This window comes from Paralichthys olivaceus, chromosome 8 (assembly GCF_024713975.1).
Source record: "Paralichthys olivaceus isolate ysfri-2021 chromosome 8, ASM2471397v2, whole genome shotgun sequence".
Taxonomy (NCBI): Eukaryota; Metazoa; Chordata; class Actinopteri; order Pleuronectiformes; family Paralichthyidae; genus Paralichthys; species Paralichthys olivaceus.
The window spans coordinates 24,734,251-24,758,540 of record NC_091100.1 but is presented as its reverse complement, the minus strand read 5'-3'; the positions used below and the strand labels follow the sequence as shown (position 1 = coordinate 24,758,540).

At 40.1% G+C, this 24,290-nt stretch overlaps 1 protein-coding gene across 1 annotated transcript in view; it reads right to left on the bottom strand.

Annotated features, from left to right (window-relative positions):
* Nucleotides 1-24,290, bottom strand: part of sorcs3a (sortilin related VPS10 domain containing receptor 3a) — a 198,162-nt gene that overhangs the window by 100,507 nt on the left and 73,365 nt on the right. The window contains exon 2 of the mRNA XM_020083934.2: nt 15,058-15,125. Coding sequence (XP_019939493.1) covers nt 15,058-15,125 — 68 coding nt within the window. The remainder of the gene's footprint in view (nt 1-15,057; nt 15,126-24,290) is intronic.

Genomic DNA, 24,290 nt, shown 5'->3' with positions numbered 1-24,290 from the left:
CAGAAGTGCTGACATTCAGAGATCGCTCTCAGTGACAACATTTGCTGTGTATCCCACTCAGAGCCCGTGTTCTCCATTCAACCTTGACAGCAGATATCTTTGCTTCATCCCTGCTCGCCACCGTCTTGAACGCCTTTTTCCAGAATGAATCTTTAAATAAACAATAAATCTTTAAAAAAAAATCCTCCCAGCCATTATGACTTTTTCATGAGGTCTAGAAAGACTTTTTGGGTTACAAAGGATGAATGCGCCTTTTCACATCTACCGCAAATGTCGGCTGCTGACCTGACCTATATCCTCTCATGACTTAGTCATCACACCAAATCTTTTTTTCCCTCCCCCGCTCTGTCCAGTCTGATGTAACCAACACGCAGCTTCCCTTTCAGCCCATCAAAGACGTACTCTACAGTATGTGATTTAAATCTAAGTCAGAGTGCGGGCTTCAGGGGGAAGAGCCCCTTGTGTATTTTTTAACCACACATGTCTGGCGGGCAGAGAACACCCAGGAGTGACTTCCATTCATTATTCATGCCATGACAAGGCCTGCAAAACAGCACTTTCTATGGTTAGATTATTACAGAGCTTCTTTGTGAAGAGTGGCAGCGCACCACAGTGGCTGGTAGGCTCGACTCCGTCCTCCTACAAGGTCTCTAGAGTGTTGTTAGAGATAATAACTGACAGGCCGAGGTCAAGAAGAAATGGAGGTCCATGCTAAAAAAGGGAACAGGGAGGAGGGGGCACTTGCTGTTCAAGACACTTGTGAAAGGTGGGAGATTAAAAGTGTGTTTACTCTTCTAATAGAAAGTAGGAAAACCACATCAATAATGTTAAAAACAGCAGCATGGAATTCCAAATGCTATAACAGTGGGTATTAAGCACCAAATTACTGAATTTTGAAGAACATCACTTGTCAAACCCTTAAATCGCCAAAAGCAAAAGGCAGTCAAAGATTTCACTGATTGCACAAACAAACCAGAGAGGTAATTAAATCATTTTTAATTGGAGTTCTAACTTCCTAACTTTTTCTTTAACCACTTGAATTAGAAATAGATTATTCTCCTCTACCACCATTAGATGAGCTGATAAGATAAATGAAATGCCTGTGTCAAATGAAACATGAATGGACAAATTGAGATGACTACAGTGAGGTAGTTTTATAAATGCACTAATTATGAGCTCTTTCATCCCTCTGCATAGCTGGACCTCACTTATTTAATCAAAATAACATTTATAGCATTTAAATACTGTAAATCATCCATCTGCTCGATATTGTAAAGACTCGGTGTATTCACCTTTTTACTGTTCAGTAAGAATTTTAGCCAGCAAGCCAACTATAAACAATTGTTCACATTACTGTGATATTAAATCATGCAAGCTAAGGATGACACAATAGAATCTAAGACAGTTCACCAAAATACTTGAAGATGAGTCTCTCCCCATTTTCTGTAAAGTTCAAAATGTATCCACAATGGGAAAAAAAAGGAAATCCGTAAACACAACCTTCTACCAATCACTAAATATCTACACACTGTACCTTTAATTTGAATCTATTAAATCAACTTATTTATGGTGAGAGGACCTATATATATATATGTGTGTGTATATATGTGTATATGTATGACTGTATGAATGTTTTCCTCTATTTTAATTGAGAAAAATAAAATGCCATCTAATTGATTATATATTAATGCAATCACTTATATAATTTACATGTCTTATAATAATCCTTTACTATATTTTGTCAGTTTTGGTCTGAAACCACCGCCATGAGTAAAGTTGACATTTCCCCTGAGTTGAAGCTCATCCACTGTCCCACTTTCAGCCAGTACAGATCTACAGGGAGATGGTTAGAGGTGTAGAGCTCAGACATGGGGGTCAGCTGTGCTTTCACACATCACTTCCTTGAACGTATTCATCCCGTGGTATTTAAAGGTTAATTTCTCTTAACTTACTAAATTACCCTAAAAATAAAAGGCTCACTTTATAAAACAGTTGTAAGTGTTGAGGCAGACGGTGAAAAAAAAAAAGTTTCCCTTTTTAATCTGTTCCTCACTCACTACAGGAACCTATTTGAATACTTGTTTTGACTGTGTCAAAATATATGAAGGTTACAAACAAACTTTTGATTTATATCTGCCATAACTCATGCTCATCATGCACTGTGCAGAATCCAAATTTTAAATCATTCTCCCCTTTTCTGTCAGCACTGCTTGCTGTGGATGAATGCCTCACAAATGCAAGTGTTTAGTCGAACACCAGCTGTTTCCCTGGTGGAGACTTGGTAAAGGAGGAGTGATAAAAGCCAGGCAGGAGTGTAAGAAGTCTGAGCACAGTCTAAATGCCTTTGTTTGATCGCGTGCTCATTTGACAGTGCGCCTCCTGTTGCTGAGCACAAGGGTAAATACACTTTTTGCTGCCATTTCCAAAGAGAAGTAGGGGGGAGACCACTTTCTTGGAGGGTGAGTGGGAGCTATCCTTCACGACTCTGCAGTGCCTTTATCTGGTACCTTTCTTCTCTCTGATAAGCAGCTCCGGAGCCAATCATGTGGAACCTATAACCCAGACATGTGAGAGTGAAGTTTTACTGAGCTAAGTAAGGAGAAGGAGGGGGAAATGAATAATAAACTCTCCTTTCCAACCTTCACTAAACTTTCTTCCTTTTGCTGCAACCCGCTCTTGCTGCTGTTCACACATTCACAGTCCTGGCAGCGTCTCTCCGCGTTGGCAGAGGGGATCTGAGCCTGTGGCCTCAGCGTGGACTTGTGCAGGCAGCGGGCAGCTGGAATGGGCAAAAAACAAAACATGTACCTAGCTATGGCGCCCGTGCCACCAGCCACATCAGCAGCCACCACAGTCCAGCACGACGCTTCAGGGGACTGATGTCAGAATGCTGTCCTCCGTGGAAATATTTGTGTCATTTCAGATAAGCCGTGGAGTCAGAGCTCTAAGGCTACCCGCTGCTGTCGACAAACACAGGACATTTTGACTTACATTCACTGGGTGTTCTCATACTCATTTGTTTGCTTCTGGATCCATTAGGGAGACAGATTTTCATTTAGATTTTAAGTAAGAGAAATAAAAGTGATGACACATTTAGTTTATTCTTAAACATGAAGAATAGTTTGTGTTAATTGCAGGATGGCTGTTGGGACATAGAGATGATTAATGAAGGCCGCAAACAAGCCGGAGGAAAGCCCTTGAATCGTATTTTCATGAAATTCCAGTTTTCCTCCAGACTAAAAGCCTCATGATGAAATCCACCATTTGCTGTTATGACAGGAAGAAAATGACTATGTACTTCAGGATATTAGAAAAAGCCCAAGAGTGTGTAATTAAAAAGGTACGAATTTAAATATCGTGAGAAAGGACCAGAGTAAATGACCTTTTTAATAACAGTGAGCTTGATTTATGTGTTAACTCGAAGGTAAGGTAAGGGAAAACAAAAAAGTGGCAGTTATTCATATGAAATTAGTTTCAAACTAGCTTGCATGTGATATACGAGATGCTATTTCAGGCTGCCTATAATTCAGTGCTGTCATTTTTTTTATATCACCACAAAATATATTATATGCAGAGTCATACCTGCAAATGCATTGGCTTTGTGTTGATCCAGGCTGACAGCTGCTAATGACTTACCCAGTCGTCCAAGTTCTTTCTGACAATTCCTTTGTTTTAATGGCTTTGGGTGGACGTTTGTGATCCTTGTGAGCTGCATGCATTGAATGCTAACATGCAAAGCACTGACTGAGAGTAGCATAGGAATTGGATGATAACACAACTAGTCATACAGGAAGTGAAGTTCATGGCGATTTTTTGAAACACGTGATTTACCCCCAATGCCGACTTTAATTGACAACTTTAGAACCATGGTTTCCTTTCTACTGCAAGGCAGAAATTGATGTTGAGGGAGAGCGGGTCTTATATTAACATGAAGGTCGGTGGTTTGATACCAGCCTGCTTTCTGAAGTGTCCCTGAAGTGTCCAAGATACTGAACCCACATCTCCCCTGGCAGTGTGTGAGTGTGTGTTTGATAACTACTGTTGAGCACTTTGAGTGGTGGATTAGAGCAGAAAAAGGGTAATTTCCTTAAGGTCCCATCACAGTCCAGCTGATTAAGAAAACGCACGGTTCCATCAGTGTAGAGGTGTCTTTAGGTGGCTATGAATCTGACCCCCTTTTCAAAAGTAATATATGCAAACTATGGAGTGCACTAGACTGTATAAATTAAATGTATTCCATGGAGCTTACTTGATTGTATCCACTCCAAACTTTAGAGAGAAACGTACTTTCAAAATAATTAAAAATTATAAGAGTAATGGAGCCTATTATAAATATAAACTGTACAGCAAAGCACTTTGAGTGGTCATCAAGACTAGAAAAGCACTATTTAAATAAAGACCATTTACCATTTATTGTAGTATAACAGTCACAGGGGGCACTAATCTGAATTTAGAGTATCCCAGTTTTATGTAATAGTTTAAGGGCCCCATTAAATGAAAAGAAAAAATCCCAGTTTAATTCCTGTGACCCTGTGTCAATCTAATAACAATATTAATATCAGTGTAATGTTGTTATGTATTGTTGTTGTCTCCATCTGGATATCTTCCTCTTTCTAGCTTCACGGTCTATAGTTGTAATTAACATTTTTTTCAAATTAATTACTGAGATCAGACGACTTAATGACCAAAAATGTCTAGTTGATACACAAAGATATGGCAGACATAACTGTTTTTACTTATAGTTAATATTAATCTCACTTTCTGATACTTTCTTCCATACGCAGTGGTTTTAGGAGAGCCAGCAGACTTATCAGTCCTGTCCTCCCCTGACTGCTGCCACAGACGTGCTTTTAAAAAGTTTTGGTGAGACCAGGTTGGCGACGTTTTGAGGGATATACCAAGTCCAATCGCAAAAGGTCACAGGCATCAGGTGGGTCTCTCTGAGAGAGCCGGCCCCTTATTATAGGCACTGACCTGTGAAATATCACATAGCCTGTGAGCATGCTCAGCAAAATGATGCAATTTGAGAGGATGTCACTCTAAGATGGGGTCACCCCCAGGTGAGCCATCTCCTCTTTCTCTCACTCTCTCTTTGTGATGGTCCCAAGTATTTAAGGAAGGGAATCCTCTCAAACAATGATGGCCATCTCAAAATAGAGATACTGCTGCAGATCCACTCTTGTTTTTTTCCCTTCAGAAATGATGTTTTAACAGAGTGGAATTATTTATAAAAAATTAAACTTCTCTGTGTTATATAGTAATGAATACAATAATGGATTATATGCAATTGTTCTCCTAGAAATCATTGATTATAATATATGTTAGTGTTAAGGTTCTTTCTCTGAATAACCTGGGATTATATCCCCTTTTCCCTTGCTACCCTAGGTTTCTCAACATTACTGATTAAATCTACACTCAGGATTTAGAAAGTCAGATCAGATTTGATTGTTCAATAAGAATATTTTACTTTTTCTCCCATCCAGATGTGTTTAGTGATGGATGTGATTATCATGTTTAGTAGAAATAAGAACAGCATGAAAAATGTATTATTCATTTTAAGAAATGTAAGACCAGAAGAATCTCAAAGGTTTTGAGGTGCAAATAGACAGATTTTTAGCCCTGGAAACAGAAACAACCCATGTGTTATTTTTCCAACACATTTCTTTAATATTTCATGTTATAGAATTGATGGCCTCCTCAAGAGTTACTTTTTGTTTTACACAGAAAGTGATGTTCTCTCCAAGTAAGACTCTGTAAAATTGGCAAAGATCCCCTTTTACTCATGGATATGTTCCGGATTACTAATATCTAGTGCAGCACAGAAATCTTCCCCCCACTTGTCTGACTGTTGCCTAATACTTCATAATCACTGTCATTTTCTGTGACACTAATTTCAGGCAGTTATCCTCATTATGAACATTTCTTCATACCAAACATCATTACAACTGCAATCAGCATGCTAATAAGGGACAAAAAAGAGTGGAGAGAATGCTTTTTTTTTTTTATCAGATCAGCATTAATTTGCTGAAGGCGTGAATAAAACCAATTAAATCAAAATAATTAGACTCAAATGCAGATTTATAGTGAGGTCCACTGGGGCAAAGTTGTTCATTTTCACTCATAGTAAATGATTTGAGACACCAAAGAAAATATCATATTAGTTTGACTGTAAAGTTCTTAAAATCACATCTACTACAAATCTACAATAATAACTGTCGGTTGTATTAAGTATGTGGACAGTGACACTGTTTATGTAGCAGCTGTGAGCCACCCTACAAGACACACTCAAGTCCACGACTTGTCTAACATGCAGCATTGTCAGATTTGACTGATACAAAGTGACCCAATCAGAGCCTCAAACCCTATTACCAAGTTGTGATAAACTTAAATGTCATTTGGTTTTGTCTTTCATATCAGTCACTGCATGCAGAGCTTGTTCAACTCTCCCTGTCCATCTCACAGATACTAAACCGAGAAGAGGAGGAAAAACGGAGGAAGAATTAACACAGATACTCCCATGGTAGTGCCCGACCACTAGTATATATTTAGTTTATGCTGGTTTTAGGTCTCAAATATGGGATTAATAGTTAAGATTATCTACAATGGGTCCTTAAGATGTGGGTGGTGGCCATAAAGCTATTTAATTGACACAGAGGGGACAATTATATCTCCAACATCCATGTACCACTCCTGATTCAATAAGGTGCTCATTTAAGTCAGTCTTTACTAATGAAATTGAAAATGGTCCCTTTCAAAAAAGCTTAAAAAATTAAATTCTTGACAAATAGTCATATAGTTATGTTAGTAAATGGCTAGTTTGTAAAGGCTAGTGACAGGACAGGGCCACTTAGCTAGGGCTAGTGCCCCCTGGCCCCGCCCCTGGATCCACCCTTGAGTTGCAGGCTTTGAACAGTCCCAGCGTGCATGTTAAAGGCACTGAAGATGCTACACTCATGTCAGCCCAAGCATATTAAATAAAGGTGGCACTTCTTATTGAAATGAAGTTGCATCACTTCTTTTCAAATATCCCAACACATCAGCTTTTTAATGACTTCATTTTAGCCTGTTACGCCTTCAAACAACATTCAGTTAAAAACAAAGCCTAAAAATGAGCACAGACGGCACCAATTTGCAACATAGGAATCATGTGATTGATTTGTTGTTTTTAAACTGGCTATTAATCTGGAAGTAACACTGCGTATCACAACTTAGAGGACAGTAGGGTGCCAGTGAGCAGAGATCCTTTGCTATTCATCATATTCTGCGAGTGGCAGTGAGGGCTCAGTGCACTCACTTCAGTTTGAGGATTCTGTGTTTATTTTATAACATATTTAATAACTTACTGGTTGTTGAAACATAAAAGGACTGCCACTTTAAATTGCAGTGCAATAAAAATATATCAAAATCATCTCATTCCCAATATTCCCAGCACAGTAATTCAGTAACATACTATGAGCACAACTTCAATACATTCACCAGATTAAGCAGAGAAAACAACAGCTGGTCTTGTTTTGTTTCGGATATGTCAAGATGTACATTGAGGGAAATACAACCTGACTGTTTTGTTGGCTTTAATTTGCCCACGTCTGAATACCTGCAAATGATTACAAGGCTTGTCATATTTGATACATTTTCATCCACAGAGGGACAATACTCCAGAGGCTAGATGAGAGGAGCTGAGCAACTTTGAAGAAGAATTTTTGTGCTGAGTTGATTTATCGTCAACAATGAAAAGCTTGGCTTCATTTCTTTCCATTTCTACCACGCACATATGAAGGCTCTTCTGGAAATTATGCACAGACTGACTGATCAGCTTTCATTGTTTAAGGTCATGATGTTCATTAAAATTGACAGACTGACTGGGCAGTAGTTTGACATGTTGCCACTGGTTTGACCTTTGAGAGAGAAAAAAAAGCTGGTGTTAGAGCTGCTACTCGGGACGTTTCCCTGTGAAGTGATAAAGATTCTCTCCCACTGCTCTTCGTCAAACCCTATCAGAGCTGTGATCTCAATTAGCCAGCAACAGAGAGACAAAATTATGGACCCGAGCTGATGTGAGAGTCGTGTTGCTCAGCACTGCTCAGTGATGTGTGGTAGTATGCTAGTTTGCCTTTTATCTCTCTCTTTTTACCCCTTTGTCAAATCACCTTCCTTCAACTTCATCTACTTGTCCCATTCCTATCTCAAATTCGCCCTTAACGCACTGTAAATTGGAAAGTGGAAAGTCAGGCCAGGGCAGACAGCTGCTCCCCTCAGTGTAGCCTTTCTGGGTGAGTGAGGGGGCTGGGAGTGCTGCCAATAATGCTGATCTCCAACCATAGAGATGTCCATGTTCTCACACCATGGATAAGTCACCTCACCTGATTATGTCTTCCCTACAGAGTTAAACTGTCATGGTGCATTTAACTCTGATGAGTGTCAGAGTTGATGTGATTTAAATCATCACTTATTTGTGGACAAGAAAAAATGCTGTTGCGCATTATGTTGATATTGCTGGCTTAGCTTAAATTAAATACTTTTTGTCTGTGACAGTATATAAAGATAGTAGGCGTCACTACACTTCCTCCCCCTGTACAAATCTCAAGCCAAAATATCCTGTGCAAGGGTGATACCATCTTGCACTGCTGCCATAAATTGGAGCCCGATATGGTACAGTATTAATTGTTGGGTGGAGTCATTGTAATAAAGTCTTGACAATACACCAGCAAGAAATATCTTGAGCCAATCTCAATTGCAAGTCATGACATCAGTGTGTGAAGAGCTATCAAAATGGCAGAAAACATCTTTGGGGGACAAAAACTACTTTTTATTTCAGCAAGGCACAACCAGGTACTCAAATGTCTTGCAGTAACAATATAACTGCTACCAAAGCCTTACCATCCAAAACATCAAACGCTGTTTAAAGGACAACATTTGTCAATGAGGGGGAACAGGGACAGAGAAGACCTAGTCCACTGACCAGGAGTCAGATGGAGCAAGACAGAGACTGGGAAATGTTGGTGGACGTGGACCAGCGGCTTACTGTCCCATTAAATATTGTCTCTAGCATCCTAAGACCTGACCTGATTCTCTGGTCCAACACCTTGTGTGTTGTCCGCTTTGTAGGTTTGACAGTACCCTGGGAAGATAATGTCGATCAAGCTAGGCCAGGTCTGGCATTTAAGGCAGAGCGACATAGCTGGAAAGCAATAGTGTGCCAGGCCATAAAAGAAACATCACACACTGCAGAACGCTGCAGCCAGTGTCTCAGGAGGAAAGATCCCAACTGGGCTCCAAGGTGCAAGGGACATTCACCCAAGTCTGATCAACCTGTGGTGGGCCTGCCTTAGAAGAGGGTGTCTTGTGACTAAAAGGCTGAAACACCTGATGACGCTGAGGTACACGACTGAAGATATGTCCCTAACATCTGCTGATGACCACTAACTCCTGTTAACATCCACTGGTAGTTGGTAGATTAAATTGTAAAATCTTTAAGTAATGATGTCTGATCTACTGAGCGGGCCGCATGGCTTTCATAGTACTGCCATACAAGCCTTTAGTCTCAGCGTACCCTCATGTTCGGCCTGTATCATTGATTAAAAGGCCAAAAGACTTGATGATGCTAAGGTGCACAACTAAAGTTATGTCCCTAACATCTGCTGGTGACCACTAACACCTGTTAACATCCACTGGTAGTTGGTAGATTAAATTGTAACATCTGGTACTATTTTCTAAATTTAAATATCCCGTCCTATACTGAAGCCAGCCACCAGGGGGTCACCAGAGGATCAAGATATTCTGGCTTCATGTTGTCTGTCTTAATAGTCTTTGCTTTGCGTAGATACTCACTCAGCTGTATTTTGCAATAATATCTGAACTGCACTCATTTAGCTTGTTTTGTTTTAAATAACTGGTTAAGGAATCATGTTTGACAGTTTAGAGTCAGAAGCCTAATCATCATCTGACTTCAGCACCAATATTTAATTGAAAACACAATTCGTGGTAATCTATTTTGTTCCTGAAGGGTCCTAAGGCATGATTGTGCTTGAACTGCCTTAAATAGCCATCAGTCTGGAGGTCACCTCCAGACTCACTCCATTACAATCAGGCCTTCTCTCTCTCTCTCTCTCTGTTCCTCTAGTCACAAATTCTGATGTGGGGGATCGACAATTCCAAGCAACATAGTAAGTTAGGTGCCAGTCCTGTAAAGTCTCTGTAGCAGTGGGCAAACAGTGATAGCACCAGTGACAGTACAACATTACCTAGAATGACTCACCATCCTGAGCAGTCTGCCACTACTGGAGAGTTAGCTCAGGCAGTGCACTGGCATATAAGGTGATTGTATTAGATGAGTGGCATCAGATGCTTCACTCACTGACGAATTCATCAGCAGAAATGTGACATGTTTGCTATAGAGGACATGGAAGTTCAACCCGTTTGAATGGAAAGTTGATTTATTGCAATTTTAGAATTCGACTGCTGGATTGCTAAAATAGTCGCCTGTGTCTTTGTGACTCAAACAATAATGTTAATATGAGCATCAATCTAGTTAGTCGCCTAAGATACCTGTGTTCTCCCAAATTTACCACTTGAGGGCCAAGTATATACATGTACCAACTTCTCAAATCGTAACCAAGAGCTCCCAAGTTCTGTGTGAAGGTAGTGAAGGCAGCATTATTCCAAGCTGACTGATTACTCTTATAAGTATTAAAACCTAATCATAAAATGAAATATCTCAGTGTTTGTGCTCCATCCATCACACTGTTACTGTGATTTATGATTTCATATACTCAATAACATCACGGCTAATATACTGTACTTGCAGATGCTTTTGCACTATATAAGCAGTTGATATGACTAGAACATTCCTCGGCGTAAATGTCTGTGACTAAACTGGGGTCAGTATTAGGCAGAACACATAGTGTAAGCACAATGCAAATCTTGGGTTACTTTCAAATCTTTTGTGCTTTTCAGTTGGAAGCCAAATGTCATTGCTGATCTTTTTGCCCTTATGACTCCAACAAGAGCCATGGACTTAAAAGAGTATTTTGTGTTTGTCTGCGTGCTCTGTGCCTACAGGAACATCTGTAAGCTTATTCATTCACATTAGATATTACAATCAGCACCTACCTGTCTTGGTTTTTACTCTCCATTATGTGTACCAAAAATCTAAACCTGTACCTTTTACATGAGCAAACTTATAAATGTAGAAGTTATTAAGAGGGAAATGCAACTTGGCTCCTGATTAATACATATTGTGTTATGAAAAACAAGGTTGGTTTTTTTTGCACAAGTTTGTTCGAGCGCCATTCAGTTTGCATTATGATGCTTTTCACCTCACCTCCAGGCAACAGTGCGTCATCTCTCTGCCATCTGTGCTGGTTGTGAAAGAGGACATATGTCTGGGGGCTTTTATGCAACGGGAACTTCAGAGATCATGAACAGATTTTCAACTTTTACACACACTGTAAGATCATGTGATGAGCTCATAGTACATTCATTATCAAGTACTTTATTGTACAGCACTTTGGTCATGAGAAGTTTAAGTGAGTGCCTGTGAAAAACAAAATGGACACGTTCAAATTTGAATGAACTTGGATCCTAAATGTAGATTTAATTTAAAGGGTTAAAAGGTTGGTAGGATGTATAACAGGGAGTTTGAAATGATTTTGTATGCCAGTCTTGCATGCAGGCAGTTTAGAGATATAGATAGCAGAGGCTAACCTGTTTATCAATAATTAAAGAAGTATATTCAGATAACTTAATGATCCATATTGTCTGCTGCCAAAGAAGCTCTACACTGTAACTGCAGAACATCAGGGGACTCCATTTTCTTTACACTTATTCAAACACTGCTAGGTTTTTTTGCCTCAGGGTCCAAATTATAAAGTGGCTGTTTGAATGTCAAAAATGGTTAGCAGTAAATTTGGCACTTCTCATCACTGTCAAACTACCACTTGAAGCTGGGCAGAGTAAGCAAAGTTGAAAAGTGCAAATGTTTTGTGCTTTAAATCGCAATAGAAAAAAATGGCATATAGATATAACACAGAGCAGGGCAGTATGATGTCATACTGGACTTTGCAACGAATAGAACAAGAGCATACTAATTGTTGGATTTTGGCTTATTTAATAAAACAAATTTAAGTTCAGTAAAGAATTTGGCCATTAAGTTAGTTATGCAACAAATTACAAAATAATTTCAAACAAACTTTCAAATAAAACTAGTTCTCAGACCTGACTAGTTGGGCTTGTTCTCAGAATTTAGAGATCTGAGTCTCTCTTAGGTGGCTGTTCATATGGTTGAGTTATTGCTGGGGCCTGGTAATAACAGAATGGTGGAAGGACTTGGAAGTGCTGCAGTAGTGCTGGGGCCATCTGATATCATAGATTGAAAGCGTATTCCAGGATTCTGACACAAAGGTAGCATGCCTTTTCAGCGAGCTCCTTTAAATTCTAAAAGATAATTATCCATCAATGTAAAGATAGCAGCTGCTCAAGAGGGAGCACACCTGGCATTTTTACCAAAATGATTGAGGAACTCCACAACAGGTTTTGCTTCAGTCAATTGGATGATCCATTGGAAGTTATTACGGAAGTTAAAAGTTTGCATACCCCTCCCCATTGCTGAGACTGCACATGCGCAGCCCTTTCACCAGATGTCGCTGACCATATCTGTTATACATACATCTGGCAATGAATCAGTCTGATTTCAGCAGAGTTGTTGGCCTAACTCCTCCTCCAGATTGTCAAAGAAAGCCTTAACATTCTCTTTCCGTTAAATACACTTGCACTGGCAAGCCTAGTTGCCTCTAGGGTTCTGAGATTGTGTGGGCTACTTTTTTGGGAAAAATAAACCACTTGCTGCTGACCTGTTCTTTTGCAAGTAAGGCTGGTGGACACCACAGCTTGTGGGCCACTGCCATTGTGTAAAGTAGGTAGCTGATCTCATAAGTTACTGCTGAAGCGAAGCTCCAAGTTTGCACTAAAAACCTACCATGGAGATTTAGATCAAACCCAAATCGTCTTTATGGTGTGCCTTACTTTATATTTCAGCTGCAGTATAGGTCTCATAAAAGCCATTGTACTATATTGTGCTACTTCCTAAAGCAGGAAAATAGCAACAGAAAAAGACAAGAGTAGCTTTAGCCTAGTAAGAGACTAGGAGAAGACTTAAGATATAAAGTTTGAGGAGTGCTTTCCTCAGACAGGATATAATGTCACACCAAATACATGCATAAAACCAGGAATTGACCTTAAAGTAGTGTCCTCTGGTGGTGACAACATTAACAAAGTACCAACTCAAAGCTCCGGTCTCTACTACTGTCCCCCCCGTCCAAATAGAGCTGTTGGGGATTGAACCAGCAACTGTTTGCACAAATGAGGTCAAATGTCCTTGGGAAGTAAACAACTGCTTTCCTCAACTACTCCTGTCCGCAGGCCTCCTCTCTGTTGTCTTTCATTTACTATTCTTTTGAACATGAGAAGATACTTTATAGACTCCCACTTAAGATGTTATGTTTTAACTATATTACCACATAGGTAAATATATAGCTGCCAACGCATAACATTGACCGTTAAGAATACAGTGTCCTAAGTATTGACATGAATCATTAGGAAGTTATTACATTCTAACATAACCTTATGTGGCTGTTTAACATGTACTTTTAATATAAGCTGCTTTCAGACATGAACTGAACTCCAGAGGACTTCTGAAGTTTCTCCGTAGGAGGTGTATGTGTTAAAGCAAATGTATGATTGAGAGCTTCGGAATTTAAGCTTCTAACATACGCAAAAATGAAATAAAGAAATATAAAACACTATAGCTCAGTATAAAAAGAGTTGCAGTTGTCCCTGCAGTGGAATGAATATGTTATGTCCTGCCTCTGCCTTCTGCCCCACCTTCACCTGTCTAAAAACGGCTGTATACACTTACTTGCGAAATAATAGGAGAAAAGGTAGAAGAGTAAAGGCTGCTAACATCATAAGCCATCGCTGTAATAGCATCCAGGGTGTGCCAGTTCTTAATGCTTTTTATCAACTTAATGTGTTATCCTATAAACTAGTAAATTATGTACTTAGCCTTGGAAGCAATGCTTGGTTAGGGTAACAAATGTAGGTTGAAAACTAGTTAGGTAGGTATTCTAACAATTATGTTAATGGTAAAATACCCATTTAATAAATTGCTCATACTTTTCTTTTGTTTAGTTTTTTGAAAACTCTCTTTAAATGCAAAGTTATGGCTAATGCCCCATGTATTGCACTTCAGGATGTGGACAACTCCAAAGCCTGACAGACCGACCTTCTTAAGTTACAGTTGCTAAATTATGACTGGATGAGTGCGTTGGGGGTAGATTTTGGGGCATGGTCAATTACCTGAAGAAACTTTTTGCTATAAAGTCCATGGCTTCTCTGGGAAAACTGGTCAAATAGCTCAGTGAAGTGCTGTCCTGTGTGTGCCATCTTCCCCAAACTCTCACATAGGAATAAGTGTGTGCGTTATACAGTTTATTTAGATTTTAAAATAGGTTGCATACAGTTCCAACTCAGTAGGGATGTGTTCCCCATGTCTTTGCTTGTGTATTTTTATTCTGTACAGGCTTGTTGCTTCAGAGGTGTGTGTGATTGTGTGTGTGTGTGAGTGAGTTTTTGTGGGGTTTTTTTGTTCCCAGGAGGAGTGAGGAAGCAAGGTACATCAGATAATACACCAGAAGAAGAGCATGGGAAATAGCCTCCTCTACCTTCCATTCTGAGTGCCCTGTCTGACCATGTATGGCACCAGAACATACTGTTCACAGCACCAGAGAAACAAGTGAGGGCAAGATACAATGTCTGCAGATCGGGAATGAGACTGGTGGTTTCAAGCTGTGTAAGTGAATAAATGAGTTGGAAAGTAGCATTTGCTTCAAGGGTTTGTTGTCGCTCGAAAGTAAGTAAAGCTATCAATAACAGAAACATCAAGCAAATCAGAGGATCATCTTGCAAGCCTTATTCTACTCTTTGTCACCCTGAGCACCATTAACCCACTCAAAGGCACTTACTTGCAAATATTTAATGAATATACATTTCCTTTATACTCACCTCCAAAGAGTGCTCTCAGTGACGCTGCCAATATGAAAGTCATACAGCTTTGTTAGAATCAGGATCACCTGAAAAGAGAGGGAAACAAAATATTAAGAAATGTTTTTTTGTACTGATACAGTGAACTGAAATCACAAAAATATCATATTTAATGAATTGCTCCTCATGATCCTTGTCTAGCACCAGAACGTAATGTTTAAAAGTTAAGAGCTTGAGTATCTTGGGTTTCACAAGTGAGGTTGAGTTGACCAACAGATGAGCTGGTGTTGCATCAGAAAGGTACCCGATACTGATTAGTCCACTTCCCAGCTTCCATCTTTTCCACCTTCACCTATGGTCATGAGCTTTGGGTGATGAAACAATAAGATATGTCTGGCCAATAAAGAGCACTTTTCGATCAGGTATCAGCAAGTTAAGCATCTGATCCGAAGGCCCTCTTGGTGCCTCCTTATGAAGATGATCCTTACACATCCAAGTGGATGGAAGGACCCGCCTTATTCAAGTTAAACTGAATATATATAAAAAACACTAGCATCAGACTCACATTATAAAGTACGATGACATCAGCTCAGTTATTTGTTTACTATATCTCAAACCCATGAGGCCTGTAAAATTAACTACATCGAATTCTCCCCAGGAAGGAAGGAGAAGTACTTGGTTTTGAGAGCAATAGATTAGCATGCTGGGAGGTAGCTCATTGCATAATTAGCACTATAACCAGTCGTGTGTATGCCACTTTGTAACTTCTCTTGATGGAGCACACTGCCATCCTTGCCCCTGTGGAAAAGCTTGATCCAACAGTCTCTGTGTTCTAAGCTTTGGTCTCTGCTCTTTTGGAGAAATAATCAGCAGGCGGGCACTTTGATAAGCACTGTGAAAGTCCTCGGAGCAAATCACAAGACATGAAGGCCAAGTCTGCCGTGACAGATGTGATACACCATTCCAGAGTGGACGATCACAACTCTGTTGCCAGAGGTAGGTAGTAAAACGAAACAAGTAACACACACGAGTAAACATACAAGTACTTTGCATATATTTTTTTAACTGTAGTTCAACTCAACTTCTACTCAAGTACATTTTAAACTCAATTTCTACTCTTACTTCACAAAATTGGCCATAGCACATTCATCACAATTAACCTGTTGACTAATCTGGGAACGCTTCAGGAGGAACTCAGTGAAGTGGGTTTCACTGAGGTGCCTGAAAGAAAAAGGAGTGATGAGGGGTAATCTGAGTAAAATCTAGTAAGATTCATGACTGGCTTACAATGTGAGAAATATTTGTAAAGCACATATGAAACCACACATGCAATTATTCAGCATTCATTACGCATTTTTGACCTGAGTTCACTGGGATAAAACTCCCTTTTACATAATAGGAATATTTTCATCCATCAGTCCATGCATTGTAAACTGTACGTTTTTTTTTCTCTGCCTAAATAACTGCTGCTCTTCCTCATTAGCACCCATGTCTCTCTTTAGCATGTCCCTCCCTGCAACAATGCCAGTTTGAAAAAATACTGACTAGCTTGACTTCAGTAACTTCGCTAAGAGGATTGCAGGAGGTTTGGCCCTGACTCTACACAGCCATCTGCAATCAGGGCTGGATTAGCTGGATCAGTCCCTGTATATATTGGAAAGGAACCAGTGTCCTGCCATGCTCAACCTCCCTTGGTAGTCATGTCCTCCTGAAGCTCTAAGGCCCTGGGACTTTAAGGACCTTTTAACCTCACCAAGCCTCACTATACCCACAAGCCCTGTAAAGCCCAGCCGCACACTAGGGACCCTCTGATGGCTCTTGTGGGAAGATGTGCCACATGCCCAAGGTATTATCCTACTAAGACTGTCAGCGTACAGTATGGTTCAGGCCATACAGGAGAGAAATGCTGTTGAATAACAAGAAACTGAATTCTTGCAATGTGGCTACACCACATAGAAAAACGGGATCATGTGTGTATTAACATGTGTATTAAAATGCATATTTCTTTGCAAGAGTACATGTGCATGCCACTGAAGCAATGATGTGTGCGTGTGTGTGCATGTCCATCTATAGTTAGGAGAGTCAATTTTGGTTCAATAACATCATTGTTTGAGTGTTGAGACTTGGTTTTAGGTTAGAAATAGGTTTATGTAAGGGTGAGGTTTAGGGTAGAGCATTTAGTTGTGATGGTTCAGGTTAGGGTAAGGGGCTATGGAATGCTTTATACCAATGAGTGTCCTCACAACAACTATAGAGAGACAAGTGTGTGTGTGTGTGTGTGTGTGTGTGTGTGTGTTTGTGTCCTCTCATCCCCACATGACATTCCCAAAAACACAAAATGCTCTTGTCCTTTCAAATTTTGTAAGAAAATCTAGAAATGTGCCTTTTCAACTGACCTTAAAACTGACTTATGTTGCATCAAGCCACACAACTGAATGAAAAGCCTTGGACTTTTCATTGAAGTCATGTCAGATACACTGTTTATTTAAATGTGTGGTCACGGCTGTTTGTGTTCTTTGTGCAACAGACAGTGGCGGTAATTGACAGACAAAGCTGCTGCACACTTAAGGGAAAAAAGTTTGACAGGGTGTCTATTTCAAGTACACTCTCCCTTCTAAATCCCCATTTGACTTGCAACTATTGAATCAAAATGTCAATCACAGTGCACTTGCATTAGCCTTGTTGCCTCAGCAATTACCCAACTTTAGTGAAAACATTATTTGCATAACTAAATGTGCGCCCTGTCCTTAAAGACAGAGTCAAATAGCTAACACTTTAAATACTGGTTCAGCTCATAGCCTGCTAAAGTTTCACTGTGATCATGACCTTAAAGAGACGTCACCTTTGACATCGAGCACTACACAGTATAGCAAATTATACTCGCTTATGACATATGTGTTTGTGTGTGTATATACACACACACAATATATATATATATATATATATATATATATATATATATATACACAAATTGTGTTGTGGATTGAAATATATATACACACACAAATTGTGTTGTGGATTGAAATGTTGCATACCAGTCTTTTTTTCATTCAGCCAAGTGGTTTAACCCAAAAGTTTTTCTAAGAAAGCATTTGCAGTGAACAAAATGAAACACAATGAATCCAAAGCTGACTAGATTCATCTGAATAAGTGCCTTTTTCATAGAATTAAAATCAATTAATCCTGCTTCTAAATTAATTTTACACAATTTAAAGGCATTTGTGGCATCAAAGTGACTGATCAAAGTGAAACAAAAGATTCAGAAGTTGAATCCTCATCCCCAGCACAAGAATCTCTCACATAAAGCTCTTCTCACATACAGCTCCTCAGATACTTCGAATTTTAGCTCAGGCTGTTTCAAAGATGTCCACTTTCTCTGTTCGGAACAATAGAGCTCTCTGTGTCTTTGATTGCAAAATGTCTTGCTACTCCAGTATTGACAGTCTCACACACAGAACTGAAAACAAGCTTTTATTAGTCTGCAAACACGAGTCAGGATAGTCGACAACAAAATGGCAGCTGGAACTGATCATTATCTAGAAGTGATTAAGCTTCTCTGCCTCTCTGTAGCATGTCAACATCTCAGCAATTACTTTGTCAATTGGAAAGAGCTGTTTATGGAATAAAATGTCAACTTGGGATGACAGAGCCACCAGTTGATGCTTAGGCAAGCCAAAAAAACCCCTGAAACCTTTTACACAAATGGGCATGACTGCACACGAAAATGAAGCCATTCACTTAATGGTAAGTGGATAAATACTCTGTGTGATGATTTCCAATGATTGTATGGATCGTAAATGGAAACCAATGGAGGGCTGAAATTAAGAAAGTGACAACAACAGTGTGCATCTGATGTACAAGACCCAACTGCCATCTGCTGCATTTGTTGTTCTTCTTCTTTTTTTGGTTTATTTGCAGTGGTCGACCAACCTCAAGGTGCGTTACCGCCATCTACTGCTGTACTTCCACTTTCCCGGTTTGTTCACACCCCCCCAGTAACGAAGTGCAGGTGTGGGGGTCAAAGGATCCCTCTCGCAACCCCTTTTTTTCCCCAAAGGTTGGTCAACCTGTGCTGCACAGCAAATAAAACACCTTAATAGAACACAGAGGCAGATGACCTTTAATCTGAGAAGAATTGCCACAGCTCCTCTGTGCCCCCCAGTGTTTTCCCCCCTTCCCCTTGTTTGTCTTCCCTCCGCAGGTGAGTGCCATCTCCCTGATGAGTCTGTGGAAGCGTGGCCAGGGACAGCTCACCATCTCACCTGCAGCTCATTCACTGATCACCTGCAGGATATAAACCCTGGTCGTGCTCCCTGTCATCGGCAGTTCATCCACGATATCACAGTGGTAGTTACTCGTTCTGCACTGCACTAAATAGTGTGTTTAGGGTTTATTTCCTGTGTCTTTGTTCCTGCTTATCTGACATTAGTTCTTCTTTGTGTCTCCAGGATCCACTCTCTCTCCAGGTTTCTACTTAGTTTGCCAACTTTTTCATTCCTGTGTATTCTTTGTTTTTGGCGAAGTACTCCTATGCTTGTTTGTCCTTTGACTGCTTGGTTCCTGAGATTTGCAGGCAGGAGAGTGTGACATCATACAAGCTACAGTGCCATATGTTTTGTCTCAGGAATTGATGGAGGGGGCAGCACAGTGGTGGTTAGCGTGGTCTTGATTTGAATCCAGTTTTGGCCAGGGTCCTTCTGTAAGGAGTTTGCATGTTCTCCCCATGTCTGCATGCATTTTCTCCAGATACTTGGCTTCCTCCAGTCACAGTGGATTGGGGTTAGTTTGGCTGGGGACTCTAAATTGACCATGGGTATGAATGTAAATGGTTGTTAGTCTCTGTATGTTGGCCCAGTGATTCGCTGATGATCTGTCAAAGGTGTACCCCAGTGTACAGTTACTGAATATAAAAACGTACAAAAGCTCTATAGGTGTTGTTGCAGGCAGTTCTGTCCTCCTGCCGAGGAAGGTTAAAGCTTTAATGACGTTTCTCCAGCCCATAGACGTGGCAGAATTACTCCTCGTGCTGCCAATAGCCAGTCCAACTATGACAGAAGGGTCAATGTGTTCAAGCTGGGCTGCCAAAGTCTTGGTAATTATTAGGAAATACTACAGTACAGTTACGCTATATGACACTTAAAATGTAAAGCTACAATTTATTCATGTTTATGGTTGAATCAAGGGCTGGATTTCTGAAAAAAGAAAGAAAGGGTTTGAGGTTTGAGTCCTAGATGCTTCTTACTATCTCTTACACAACTTCAACAGTTACCCTCTCTTAAAATGTCCAACTGCACTTTTATGCAGTCTGTGTAACCATCATGTTCCACATCTCATGCTACGCCTTGAGCCATCTGTACATGCTGTACCACAAATACGATAATGTCGAGCCTCCATGTCAGCCTTAAATGATGTGATGATTTTAAGCGGAAGAAAAGGATTGCAGTCGGAGAACTGTAGCAAGGTGAAATGCATTAGTGTCTGACTGTGACAGGCACTGTTGAAATGCTTCTACATTTCCATCGTGTTGTGCACTTAAGGGTAACATGCCCAGCATCAGCACCATGTGTGCATGTACCGTGCATAGACATTATGCACATGTCAACACAGGCTGCAAAAGGGAAATAATCCCCTTTAGTCTTGAATGGATATTGCTGCCTCAAACCACAAGGAAAATACAAGAGCAAAATTGTGTTTACAAGTCACCGCTCTGAATGTTGCGGTTAACTCACCAGCATTTCATGCAAATTAAATACATGCACTTCCAAGATGAAGGCCATCGCTGGTTGGAAGGAAGAGAATTAAGATGTTAAAAAAGTTGTGTATGTGTGTCCACCAGGGTATGCTGTGGTTGTTTGTGTTACAGTCCCATGAAGGCCACACGGACGAGGAGACTGCAGCACTCAGCCCCTTCTGGACATCAGTCCCCCCGCTCCCTTTCAGCTCCCTCCCTCTCCTCCACTGTCTCTTCCTGTCACTCTGCTCCTTCATGCTCCCTCTCACGCGTTCTGTCTCCATCTCCCCCAATGTGAATTACTTCCCCCCTTCTTCGATTTCGCTCCCATCCTCCTCTTGAAGTGAAGTCCTCGCTCTCATTTATTCCATCAGTCATGCGTCTGTCTTCCCTTGTTCCCCTTTTCCTTGCCAGCCACATCTCACCCAACCATTACCTTACCCACTCTGAGAATTCCTCCCAACTAAATCACCTTTTATTTCTCCTCATCTGGGCTTGTCTCCTTCTTCTCCCCCTCACACTGTTCTCCCTTGGTTTTTCTTACCTCTTATCTTTATTCTTTTAGTTGTTTCTCATATCCCCTCCCTCTCTTCCATCTCCTTTTACTTCTACTTGCCTGCCTTGTTTGGTTTTTCTCCTCTTTTTTTCACCCACCAGTTAGTTTTGACCCATTAAATGAAACAAGCATAACCTTTGAGTTGTTTTCTGACACAGATGCTAAATGAAAGTAATGCATGTTCGTGGATGTTGAACCACAGTGAGGACATTAGTTAGTGGGAGGGGCCCCTGTGTAAAGATTTTTAAATAGACTAGTAGAGAAAGGAGTAATAGAGAAATTAATCATTATGATAAGCAACACTTTGAAGCTGCCCGAATGAGTATTTTCTTTATATTAAGAAGGAATCCTTATACATCCAAATCAATTTAAAGTTGATGAAATTTTATACACATATACATGTTTCTGCTGCCCAAAGTGGTAACTAATCAGTGCAACTTAAATTTACTACATCTATACAACCGGCTGTGTCTATGTTCCAACAGTATGCAGAGATACCTGGGGAAAAAAGCATTTTGATCTATGTACAATGTCAACTTCTGACTTCATTGATGATTGTATGACATTATATGATGGGATACACATTTCTGTTCAACATAAGCTTTTGAGTTAATCATCTGGAAATTGGACATATCTTCCCAAGTAATATCCCCACCAAGTTTGGTTAAATTCCATCAATGGGTTGTTGAGTACTCATATATAAAGTCAGACAGGGCTGAAAATAATGCCCTGCTTGTGTAATTATGCTGCTGGGTAAAATACAATCAATAGTAGCAAATCTGCAAACATTCCTAGGATTTGTACCCTACAGCCTCCAGGTTTTTCCATATCACATTCGAATGAATGTGACTGATTTCTAGAGGCATCTCCCACTAATGTACAATCAAACCAACTTCGAGCAGCAAGAAAAGTTTCCCTCCACAGCAGATGAGTGTGAAAGACAGCCTTCTTGTGTCAAACTCTGCACACATTACTCTGCACTGAGAAGCTCACACATCCAACTGAATTAACAACAAGCAAAAACAAGGTTTTTTTGCAGAGGGGACTTCAGATTTAATCTTTTTTTTTTTTTTTTTTTACTTCCGTGTCTTAAATCCTTTTTCTTTGAGTTAAACTTTTCAAGTGGCAGATATCTTTTTGGAGCAGAAGCTCTGTATTTGATTGCTTTATCATTGACTGGTACAACATAAGTTTATACTTGAGTAAATGTGGCATGGCATTCAAAAAGGAGCTAGGGATCAATATGGCGCTGCAAGGTGAGGGGAAGGTCAATTGATAAACCAATCAAGTACCCTGCATGGCAGGAATGAGATTGTGAGCCTGTCTTCTTTATCACAGCAGTTGGACGTGGAGACTGTGGGAGGAATAACCTTTCCAGCAGAGCGAGATAAACCTGTCATGTTACGCTATGTGCAAAAAAAGTTTTTAGGTGCAGCCATTTCACACAAGGAGACTAAATCTTACCCCGACTTCTTCAGCTTGAGATTGAAACACTACCATAACAACTGTCTGTAAAGCTGCTGCTAATGCTCTTAAAAGCTCGAGCCATTTTGGATCCACAGTTTCTGAAAGAGTGGAGAAAACCTGCTGTGACCATCTTCAGAGGGGGTTAATAATTTGCCAAAAGCAGGGGTATTCTGGAACAGGTGATGCTGAAAGACCATACTCTGACTTTCTGCCCAACTCTTTGCTGCCCTGCCATGAAGTCGGTGCCAATATTCTAAACATAATAGGCCTTAGGAGCAAATGGGTGTAACACAGCTGCTGCCATTTTGAATGATGCTAATATTCTGCCTGATGATACATAAATAAAGAAAGGAATAAAGAAACAGCCGCTTCAGTCCTTCAGATTAGAATTTCTTGGCAATTATTCCATCTTTCTTGGAGCACAGTCAGGATGTTTGTTGCATGAGTGTAAGGTAAGAACTCAGCCTCATTCCAACACCTAATTAGGGCTTAACTAACTCTAAAAATATCTGCAGACTCAAAAGGAATTCCACATTGTCGTAAATAAACACAGCAGAAATCTTTTGTTTATGAGGGGAAAACATTTCACATTGTTATTAATAGCCGCCATTTGCATGGGGCTATTTTTGTCATTTCAAGGTCAAGCAGGACACCAGCAGCTATGACCTCTTATCTCCTCATTTCTCCGTCCCATGGTGCATCTGTCTCTCAGGCCAGCTCAAAAGGAAGTCAAGCGAAGCAAAGACTATCTGGTGAGCGGCGGAGCCTGCACTGGGGGTGAGAGCTTATCAAAGTGCAAGCAAGAGAGCAATAAAGACAAAGCCTGTGTGGACTCCCTGTCTTTCCTCCAACACACACTATGACACAGAGGGAGATAGGAAGAAATGGAAGCGGTGGAACTTCACTGACATAGACTCGCTTCACATCACAAAAAAAATTAAAAGACATCCCACAATCTCATAAACCAACGCTGATTGTAGAAAAGAAAAGAAAGAATGTGAAACTATAATAATACATCTTTAATGATAAAGAAAAAAAATGTTACAAAGCAGTCTGGCTTTCTTTGTTCTACATCTGTTTTTGTATGTCTTATCATTCATTACATGTAGGGTTAATTTAAGTGGGAGCCGAGTGACAATCTGGGAGATGTTGAAAGAGATTTATTTTCTCTGAGGGAAGTGTTATTATAAGAATGTAGCCTTGCATGTTCACTAATTAGAAAACAGGACCGTGGCTACTGTGAACACTGAAAGCAGATGATACCGCCTGTAACAAAATGGACTGTGGCAAGGAAAACGCAGAGAATGTCACAAACAACATATTGCACAGTGTAACCTTTAAATGTGTGAAATATGTAGTTTGCTGAAAGTGACATCAGTTACATGTTTTTTTTTTTTCCTTCTCTAAGGTTTGTTAACTTGTTTTCTGCATTCTGATTAGTTTGTGCACATAACAGCGCACATGTGCTGTATTATGTAGGTTGATGGACAAGTTGGGCCA